We start from the raw sequence: 11,224 nt of genomic DNA, 5'->3' as shown, positions 1-11,224 counted from the left end.
CTGGTCTGTAATTCCTTGGTTTATTTCTATGGCCCCTTTTTGAAAAGTGGAACTGCATTAGCTGTCCTCCAGTCCTCTGGCACTTCCCTGTGGCCAGAAAGGAATTAAAAATTTAGGTCAGAGCCCTTGTAATTTTCTCTCTCATCTCCCACAGCAGCCTGGGATACAATTCATCCAGACCTGGGGATTTGTCCACTTTTAAGCTCACCAAAACCTCCGATATCTCCTCATTCCCTACGCCAACCTGCTGAAGAGCCTCTCCGTTCCTCTTCTGAAATTCTGTAGCTCTATCCTCCTCCTGAGTGAGGACAGATAAGAAGTACTCATTTAACGCCTCACCAATGTCTTCCAGCTGCATACACAGGTTGTCGTCTTGGTCCCTAAGGGGCCCTTCTCATTCCTGAATTATCCTCTTCTCCTGAATATACTTAGAATTTCTTGGGATTCTCCCTAATCTTACCCATCAGTGTTTTTCCATGCCCCGCTCTTGGCTCTCCCAATTGCTTTATGATGTTCCCCTTGCACTTTATATACACTGAGGGCCTTCATTGGTTTGCTTCCTTTGTATCTACTAAAAGTCTTTTTTTTTTTTTCCAGAACTGAATATTCTGAGACATCCAGGGTTCTCTGGGCTTGTTGCTCTTGCACGTTACTTTTTGAATATCTCATGTAGATAACAGTCAAAGCCTGTATATTTATAATGACAGTATCCAAAATTATTCAGAAGAATTCTGTTGAGTTATTTGTGTTTTTTAGCTCTGCAGATATTTGCCACAAGTGCTGGACACTAATGACCATTGCTATCAAGATTCTGGACAGAGCATTGGAAGGTAAAATTGCGTTGTATTTTTCCCCTCCAGTAATTCTGCTTCCTGCCTTTGCTCAATTCTTCTCTGCTAAAAGTACTGATTTGTTCTGAGCTATGGCTCCACAGTGCGCGACAACCTTTTGATTCTTGGCTTATCTGTCTTTGTTCTTGAGCATGTGTCTGTGAGCTAATGGACCACGCATCTCATGTTCCAAAGGAGTTCATGGGTAATGTTTGGAAACTTGAACTCTGTTTTGCATTCTTTAATGTTGTTTTCTCCCCTTTCTCCCAGAGCGTTAAGGTTAGATTGTAACATGCTGACTGCTGCTTGAACTAAACTGAGTCAACCTGAGGATAGATTGAGTCTTTGGTTTGTCTGGTCCATATGAATCCATTGTTAGTTGTCAGGAAAAACCCATCTGGTTCAGTTACGTCCTATCAGGAAGAAAACTGCCATCATTACCAGGTCTGGCCTACATGTGACTTCAGACCCACAGCAATGTGCTTGACTCTCAACTGTCCTCTCAGCAATTAGGGATGGGCAGAGATGCCCACATCCTGTGAAAGAATATTTTTTTCAAAAAACCCGTCCCAGAAGTGGGTTGGCCACTTGTATAATTATCTTTATTGTTTGCCTGAAGTTGAGAGACAGGAACATCATGTTCTCTCGTTCTGACTGGGCTCGACGTGAAGTTTGTTGGAATGACTTGTCTCTTCCTATGTGGAAGTCTCAACGTAGTGCTTCCCTGGATGCTGAGACTATGAATGACCACCAGCAATAAGTGTCCTGTTCAGAATAACTTGATATGGATCACACAATATCCAATCAAATTGTTGCACAATAGTTTGGATCTAATGTACAATACTGCTCTTGAAGGAAAGTTGGTAGTAAAAGAGAGAGAGTTTTTAAATCCCCTTTTTAAAATACAATGGTGTTACTTTAGTAATAGAAATGCAGTGATGCATGTATTCTGAAATTAAATTTCACAGATACTCAACATTCTATATAATGCAAGTTTTCTTTGTTTGCATCACAGAGGACTTTGGGTTTCAACACCGGCTCTGGGTATACTCTGGCCGAAGAGGGGTCCATTGCTGGGTCTGTGATGATAATGCGCGGAAGCTTTCCCAGGCAGCTCGGTCTGCTGTTGCAGAGTACCTGAGTGTCGTCAAGGTAGGTATCTTCTAAGCCATGAGATTAATTGGTCTTTTAGAGAAAAGATAGCATGTACCCGTTCTGCCATCTGTTTTGTAATGCCAAATGTCACTGGCTGTTTTACAGGGTGGAACGGATACAATCAAGAAAGTACACCTGAATAGTCCCATTCATCCTTCTATTCAGTGAGTACACTGGAGTTTAAAAAATGGCTTCATTGCATGTCATTTTAAGATACTACCCACGTTTTATGGATTAATCATAAACTATGTCTTATCTCATTCTTTCCTGGTCATGTGTTTAAGTGATATTTAAGCACAATCTCAGCTACATTATTGGAGGTAATTGCTTTGAGATGAAAACATTGAAACTGCCCTCTGAGTGGATGCAACAGATCTGATGGCACTAATCAAAAAAGCAACTAAGTTTATCCTTGGTGACCTTGCCAATACTCATCCTTAAAATCAACATGAGAAAAACAGATTTGATCATTATCTCATTGGTGTTTGTGGGCTCCTGCCTTGTACAAATTGGCTTCTGGATTTCCTTGTGTTGTTGCTGTGACTACCAAAAAATACTCCATTGGCAGTGAAGCATTTTGGATGTGTTGAGGTTGTGAGAGGTGCTATGCAAATGCAAGTCTTTATAAGACATTTGAATGTATCCATCTGTAGTTGATCACGCATGCAAGCATGAGGCCATTATATCATTTAAAACTATGCATTGCCTATTAAAACTATGTGCTTTTACATTTGATTAACCACTGGGTGAGTTCAAAGACAAATTTATTCAAGGCTGTTGATCAAAACCTTAGTTTTGTGGTAATTATGAGACTGGATGTTGTGGCTCCCACATTTGTTTTTCTGTTTTCTTGGACTTTATGCACGCATAAAGCTTTTATGTTATACAGTGCAAGCAGTATTGCTCGGTAAGTCAGAGGCTTTGTAAAACATGTATTCTATTAATGCTAGCCATCTTGCGATTGAATGAGTGAAATTTGTAGGGAGCACAGGTTAGATTAATGGGTTTGTATGCTGAATCTTTAATTTACGGTTCTGACTAAAGTAGTTGATAACGATTAGCAGTGTGCTGAACTTGGTGCTTTGACACTGGAAGCTCAGATCTACGCAAGTAATTTTCTGCTTGTGACGCAGAGTGATCTGGAGAGTGGAGTGATTTATTGATGAACAATCTGATTGCTAACTATATTGTTCTTGCTCCATTTGTAGGGAATCTATCACAGTGATTGATAGCTATTTTGAAGACTACGCTCTGAACAAACAAGACCTCTTTGGCTGTAAGGAAACTTGGCAGAAGGTCTTAGCTCTGGTTCCTGATGATATCCTTTCATTGGAATTAGCAACGTTTGATGAATCTATGGTTCCCATTTTTTTAACTTCTTTTTTGAATTGGTATTAGTAAAAGGTTTCTTGGATTAATATCTCAATTTTGCTTTCCTGTCCCTGGGCTTGTACTTTGATCTAGTCCAGTACAGTAATTTGTCTTTTCAGAATCTCGGGATTGTTACAGCTTAGGAGGAGGCAACTTGGCCCATTTTTGTCTGTGCTGGCTGTCCACATAGGCAACTGACATGGTGCCACTTCCCCAACTTCTCCCTGTAATCCAGCACATTGTCTCTTTACAGATAATCCAGTTGTTCTTAAAACCTTTGATCCACCATGAATCCTAACCACTTGCTGTATGAAAAAGTTTCTCATCGTGTTGCCATTGCTTCTTTTGCTAATCACCTTAAATGTGCCCTCTAGTTCTCGATCCTTCCTTTGAGAACAATTTCTCCTGACCTACTCTCCCCAGTCCTGTCTTGATTTTTGAATACATCTATCTAATTTCCTCTCAACCATCTCTTCAAGATGTCAGTCCCAACTTGCCTAATTTCTGTAACTGTTCCTCATCCGTGAGACGTTGTTGAATCTTTTCTGCATTCCATCTAGTGCCTTTGCATCCTTCCTATACTGTGGTGCCCAGAACTGGACAAACTACTAAAGTTGAGGCCAAACTAGTATTTTATGCAAGTTTAACATCTTGCTCCAAATTCCATGCTTCTATTAATGAGGTCCAGGATGTTGTATGTTTTATTTGCCACACACTCGAGCTGTCCTGCCACCTTTATATACATACGTATCCAGGTCCTTCAGCTCATACACACCCACTTAGAATTATACCTTTCCTTTCATCTTCGCTTTGTGTTCTTCCAAATAAAGTGAATCACTTCACATTTGAGGCTAGTAAATAACCTGGATGAAATAGACCTGCAGTTTAAGTTGCAGTGCCACGAGTCATGATTGCGTCAGTGCTGTTGATTCAACATTAAGCACATTTAATATGGAATTAGTCAGCCATTTAATCTGTTCCATAGTGCGGTGAGATCATGGTTTGCCTGTTGCCCAACTCCATTTTCCCAACTTTTTTTTTAATGCCCCCATATTCTTTGATACTTTTTAAGTAAAATCTATGCTCGTTTTAAAATTAACTCTTGGCCTATCATCATTTGCTGTGTGTGGAAGAGAGTTTCAATCTTCCACATTTTGCGTGCAGAATTGTTTCCTCATTTCACTACTTGAAGATCCAGTTCTAATTTTTAGATTGTGTCCCCTCGTCCTAGACTTCTCAATTAGCCAAAATAGCTTTTCTTCATCTACCTTACCTGTTCCCCTTATGTAATTAATAATGTGTGTTGGATTCTAGATGACATCTAGCCACTCTGCTATTTATTGACAAATTATTCATGAGTTCTGATGGATGATAAATTTAGATAGTTTTGTTCTGTTTCAAATTGGCATTGCTCCGACTGCTAGGCCTGCTTATGTTCTAAGAGGTGATGTCTCATTAAATTCCACAGCACTTTCTGAATATGTGCAGGATTGATAAAGTAAATTAACTGATATTGCACATTGTGTAAATAAATATGATTTGATAGCCATTACAGAGACATGGTTTCAGGATGACCGGGTTTGGGTCCTGAATATTGAGGGGTATGTGATATTCAAGAGAAATAGAAAGCTAGGTTAACGATGGGAGACAAAATATACAAGAAGAGATATTGGGTGCTTGTGATAAAGGACAGTAATCATAGGTGACTTTTTAATCTTATAAAGTGGAAAAATCAGATTGGTAATGGTGACCTGGATGAGATGCTCATAGAATGCTTTTAAGAGAGTTTCTTGACGCAGCATATTTTTGAACTGACCAGAAAACATTTATACTAGACTTGATATGTGTAATGTCATGGGATTAATTAATAATCACTGTTATGGCAGCCCTGGGTAACAGCAGCCACAATATGTTGGAATTTCCTGTCCAGTTTGAAAGGGGCAAGATCAGGTTCAAGACGAGTGTCTTGAACCTGATTAGCCCCAACAGAATGGGTGAGAGAGCTGAGGTGAACTGCCATAATTGGCTGGGAGATAGATGAGTAGAGAGACAGTGGCAGATATTAAAGACTATTTCAGAATTCTCAGATTAAGCATACTCCTACTATGAAGGAAAATTCTGAAGGGAGGACCCATCATCCATGGCGAACTAAAGTAGTTTAGGAAGCATCAAACTAAAGGAGAAAGAACATAACTGCAAAGGTAAGTGGCAGTTTGGATGATTGCTCAGAAATATCAAGAATGGCAGAGAATGACCTAAAGATTAATTAGGAGGAAGAAATTAGAGTACAAAAGGAAGTGAGCTAGGATCGTAAAACAGATAAGTGTTTCTACATACTTAATAAAGAAAAAAAGCAAATGATGTGTGTTGATCCTGTTAAAGAGTGAGAATGGGATTAGAAGATGATCAGGAAATGGTGAATGAAAAAACGTTTTGTTTCTATCTTCATTTATAGAGGATATAAAACAAAAATTCCAGTAATAGCTACAAATCAACAGATGCAAGGAGGAAACGTTGGCAAAATTGTTATCAAGAGGGAAGCACTACTGAGCAAACTGTTTGAGCTGTGGGCTGGCAAGTCTGAGTCCAGATAATTTCATCTTTGGATGTGAAAATTCGTGGGTAATGAGCTTACGGATATGTTGTTAATGTAGTGTTCCCTGGTGCTAAGTTCTCTAAATTCAGGCAAAGTTCTAATGGTCTGAAAAGTAGCAAGTAGAAACTCTCTAACTCAAGAAGAGAGGGAGACAATGGGCCAGTCAGCTTGATGTTTGTTGTGATGACTGTGTTAGAATCAATCATAGAGAGTGAGGCAATCCATCACAACGGACCCAAGAGTTTAAAAACCAGGCAGGAAAACACACTGACGCTTCATCAGAGGCTGCACTGAGGACGTTACCAAGCACAGTAACGAAACGTCTGCGGAACAACAAACCAGCTCGGCGGGCGAGCCAACCAACCTCAACACCCACAACCCGAGCTACAGATCTACTCCAAAACCTTAGAGTTGTAAAAACCAAAAGAACTGCGGATGCTGTAAATCAAGAACACAAACAGAAGTTGCTGGAAATGCTCGGCAGGTCTGGCAGCATCTGTGGAGAGAAATCAGAGTTAACATTTCCGGTGCAGTGACCCTTCCTCAGGTTCTGAAGAAGGGTAATTGGACCCGAAACGTTAACTCTGATTTTTGTTGGCAGCAAACTATGCATAAATGAGTCTCTCTTTCTGATTGGCAGGATGAGAGGACTGGAATCCCACAGGGGTTTGTGTTACAACCTCAACTTTTTACAATGACCTAGGTAAGAGTAGTGAAGACATGGTAGCTAAATTCACAGGCAGCTCCAAGTTGGGTAGGAAAATACATTGTAAGAAGATAAGGAAGTGACAGATGGATTTGGGGGACAGTGTCATTGAATATTTATAGGACAGAGGAAGATTGATTCTTGTTTGCAGGGGAATCCGAGGTTATCGGGTTAGATGACAATTTGGAATTCAAAAACATGAGGTTTGAGGGACCAAATGGTCTACTTTTCCTATTTTGTATGTTCTTCACCTCAAACTCAAAAATTCACATCCTTAACCCATGACAGGTTGAAAAGAAAATTTCCTTAAATTGTTTTGTGACATTTGAACTTCTTTTTGGGTCTTGGTGTTACTTCTCTTTTTAATAAATTTTATATAATTGCATTCTTTAAACAAGACACCACAGTCTCCCTAACCAAGAGAGAATGGGTGTAAGAGTGAAGGATTTTTTGCTAATGCTGAACTCTGAAGGAATTCTCAAATCTCAAGCAAATGTTTTTTGTTTTTTTTCAAAACTTCACTCACCAGTCAATTAATAGGTTAATTCTTGGCTGTACTTTTCCATCTCCTGGAGTTTTTGTTTTGTCTGTATGTGTGTTCAATGATTTTTGTTGGTCTTGTAAATCTCTCCACCTGGAACGGGTTAAAATCCCATCATGGCAGCAAAACCTGCGAATGACTATTTGGTATGAGTAAGTGAGCATGAAGTTGTTGGGAGGGGGAAAAAATCAAACTGATTCATTCACTTCCTTCAGGAAAGGAAACCTGCCATCCTTGTAGGACTTATTTTTTTGACTTCACTGTCACACCAGTGTACACCCACGTTCAAAGAATTAATTGAATTTTTTAAAAAGAACTTTGCTTTCTCTAAACTGAACCCATATTTTATAGTGCTATTTCAATAATACGGTTAGGATTTAGAAGGTATGTACATGCGCAAAGATCTGACTGATACATCAGGTTTTATAGTGTGACCACAAAAGATGCCAAAATGCAGTTTAGATTACTGCTGTAAAATACTGGGGCAAGTTGACCCAGTTAATGTCAACACAGCAACTTCTTAGATTAGCGTTGCCCAACAGCTTCATTCTCAAAATTGCCAAGGAGCAGCATGTTAAGTTTCTTATAAGAGTTGATCTGGTGATAAGCTTAATTTGTTTCCTTTATACTTTCACATGATTTAAAGTTTGTTCAAATATGTATATGAGATGATGGAGATATTTTCTTTAACAGCCGTGCACAGTTTCATGAGGGATTGCAAATGGATTTTGACAAAGCACGAAATGCAACGGAACGCTGGAAATTGTTGCAACGTGCTGTAAGTGGTCCTACAATCTAACTTAACTAGCGTTAACACAACTGACAGTGATTCAAAAGAGCAGCGCAATTAAGAAAGTGAGATGATAGCATTAAAGTGATGTATATAATTTTGTGTGTTTGATCCTTAAATGCTTTCCACTTTCTCCTCCCACTGCAAAGCTGAACTGGAGTGGATTTCCATGAGTGTTGGAAGCCCTGAGCTCATCACCGCAATTGTGCTTTATGTATATACCAAAATAGAGTTCAGAGTCTTTTTAAAGTAGTATATTACAACAGACTTCTTTCATTCCTCAGTTAACCAAACCTACTGTGTGCCACCTTGACCAAGAATAGCCACCCTGGCAGAAGCTAGCAATTTAATGTAGTTTTGGTGTTTGTAGTTTGATTCCATACCATGGATTGTTTTCAGCCAATAAGTTATTGTATCTTCTTGATCTTGCAGTTTTATTAAAGCAGTGGCAGTTGTCCATTCCAGATATCAGCAGCCAGAGCAGGATGATATTTGTCCCAAGAAATTCCTCATTGGAACCTGATTGCTAGGTTGACTGAGTAATAACATACTGTTGAGCATAATATAGGTTGATGCATAAAATGCATTTCATCCTACGATGAGGGTAATTGTGGTATCATTTTTAATCCATCGGTGGTGGACCACCAATTCTAAGTGAGATGCAAGAAATTAGATCTCTGATTAGTTGCTGAGCATTTTATTGATGCCACCATTTTGAGTTGGTGAATATTTGAATGTTAGATAAAGCTCTGCTGTTTCTCCCTTCTCGTTCCACTGGTGTGAAAAATAGGCACTGGGTGAGTCATTTGAGGGCTATCTTTGTCAGTGGTATCAAGATCCCGGATAAGTCAGACTCTCGAGTGAAACCTGACTTGATAGGCCATAAGTTGTGGTCAGTCACTGAACATATTGACAAGAGGCTGCTAATGTCGTTTAACGCAAAGGAACAAAACAAACTGCACAATGCAAAAACATTGCAAAAATATTTGAAATAGTCATGTAACAAATATAAGAGATGAAGATTCAACCCTTTTCACTCTTATCAACTTAGGAATAAGTATAGGTCATTCAGCCCCTTGAGCCTGTTCCACCATTCAATGAGGTAATGGCTGATCTGTTGCCTAACTCCATATACCTACCTTTTGGACAATATCGGTTACTACCTTTTGCTTGACAAAAATTTATCAATCTCAGATTTTAAAATTAACAACAGATCTAGCAACAACTGCTTGTGGAAGAGCGTTCCAAACATCTATCACCTTTTGGGTTTGTGTGTGTGTCCTAATATCTCTTGAATGATCTGGCCCTAATTCTCAGACTATGCCTCCTAGTTCAAGAGCAACAACCTTGCAGCTAATCAAACCCAGTGAAGTGTCACCCTATTTCCACTTTAAAGTTCCTTGTTCAGTTCGTAGGGTTGTAGTAGGTTTATTTCTGGCAGTTTCTGCATTCACTTGATGCTATTGCTCTTCCTGAGACCCTTAAACTGCTAACACAGCTCATGGATTATTTTAAACTCTTTGTCCACAGCCTTTTCTGGACCTTTTCTCTTAGTGAAATGAATCCACTCAGGACTTCTGCCCTGAGTTTTGTGGATTGCTAAACTGTATTGCTAATGTCAGGCCAATTCTTACTAAATGGCCGCCTTCTTGGAAAGAAACCTGCACACTTGATGGCTTTGAAGGTGATTCTGTCTTTTTTGAAGAACTTGTTTCTGTTTCTGTCTCCGTCTCCCTGTGTCTTAGGATGTTTGTTGCAAAGCAGCAGTCCGATTCTTTTCCCTCTTCTAGCTTTCTCTCTAAGACACTAAACTGTTCACTTCAAGGATGTTAAAAAACCTTGTTCAAATGCACACAAATGAATTACTACATAACCTAGTACTGCTTCACTGTGGGGGGGGCGGTGGGGGAAACTGTCTTTCCTCCTCAGTGCACACGATCTATAAATACAAATTAAACTTCAAGCAATACCTGGTTCTGTTCACTTCAGAACCCAAGTTTCCAAATAATAATAATGATATATCATGAACCTTTATGTCACAGTGATAACAGTATGTAACAACATTTTTATTGGGGAATGAAAAACGATGATAGAAAATGTGTAATGGTCTTGCACATCTATCTCTAGAGTTCAGTCAATGCATTTATAAATTTTCTAGGCTTTTTTGGTATTGGTTAATAGGGTTTGAAGTAAAAATTGTTTTTCTGTTTGTGAGTAGCTGATATTTAGTTGCATGACTGAATACATGAAGATAGCAAATCTTAATGTGTGATAACAAGGTGTAGAGCTGGATGAACACAGCAGACCAAGCAGCATCGGAGGAGCAGGAAGGCTGACGTTTCGGGCCTCGACCCTTCAGAAATGGGGGAGGGGAAGGGGTTTCTGAAATAAATAGGGAGAGAGGGGCAGGCGGTTAGAGGATGGATAGAGGAGAAGATAGGTGGAGAGGAAACAGACAGGTCAAAGGGTGGGGATGGAGCCAGTAAAGGTGAGTGTAGGTGGGGAGGTAGGGAGGAGAGAAGTCAGTCCAGGGAGGACGGACAGGTCAATGGGGCAGGATGAGGTTGGTGGGTAGGAAATGGGGGTGCGGCTTGAGGTGGGAGGAAGAACAGGTTAGGGAGGCAGGGACGAGCTGGGTTGGTTTTGGGATGCGGTAGGGGGAGGGGAGATTTTGAAGCTTGTGAAATCCACATTGATACCATTGGGCTGCAGGGTTCCCAAGCGGAATGAGTTGCTGTTCCTGCAACCTTCGGGTGGCATCGTTGTGGCACTGCAGGAGGCCCAGGATGGACATGTCGTCTGAGGAATGGGAGGGGGAGTTGAAATGGTTCGCGACTGGGAGGTGCAGTTGTTTATTGCGAAACGAGCATAGGTGTTCTGCAAAGTGGTCCCCGAGCCTCCGCTTGGTTTCCCCGATGTAGAGGAGGCCACAACGGTACAGCGGATGCAGTATACCACATTAGCAGATGTGCAGGTGAACATCTGCTTGATGTGGAAAGTCTTCTTGGGGCCTGGGATGGGGGTGAGGGAGGAGGTGTGGGGGCAGGTGTAGCACTTCCTGCGGTTGCAGGGAAAAGTGCCGGGTGTGGTGGGGCTGGAGGGGAGTGTGGAGCGGACAAGGGAGTCACGGAGAGAGTGGTCCCTCCGGAAAGCAGATAAGGGTGGGGAGGGAAAGATGTCTTTGGTAATGGGGTCGGATTGCAGATGGCGGAAGTGTCGGAGGATGATGCGTTGG

General features: G+C 40.7%; 1 protein-coding gene across 1 annotated transcript in view; it reads left to right on the top strand.

Annotated features, from left to right (window-relative positions):
* The window catches only part of prim1 (DNA primase subunit 1), a 12,134-nt gene extending 3,822 nt beyond the window's left edge, over positions 1-8,312 (top strand). Inside the window, exons 4-9 of the mRNA XM_048618842.1 lie at positions 757-830; positions 1,846-1,982; positions 2,091-2,149; positions 3,194-3,303; positions 7,901-7,977; positions 8,274-8,312. Of these exons, the coding sequence (XP_048474799.1) occupies positions 757-830; positions 1,846-1,982; positions 2,091-2,149; positions 3,194-3,303; positions 7,901-7,977; positions 8,274-8,312 (496 nt within the window). The remainder of the gene's footprint in view (positions 1-756; positions 831-1,845; positions 1,983-2,090; positions 2,150-3,193; positions 3,304-7,900; positions 7,978-8,273) is intronic.
* Positions 8,313-11,224: the final 2,912 nt, after the last annotated feature.

This window comes from Rhincodon typus, chromosome 41 (assembly GCF_021869965.1).
Source record: "Rhincodon typus isolate 14 chromosome 41, sRhiTyp1.1, whole genome shotgun sequence".
Classification (NCBI taxonomy): Eukaryota; Metazoa; Chordata; class Chondrichthyes; order Orectolobiformes; family Rhincodontidae; genus Rhincodon; species Rhincodon typus.
This window is presented reverse-complemented; position numbering and strand designations above follow the sequence as displayed.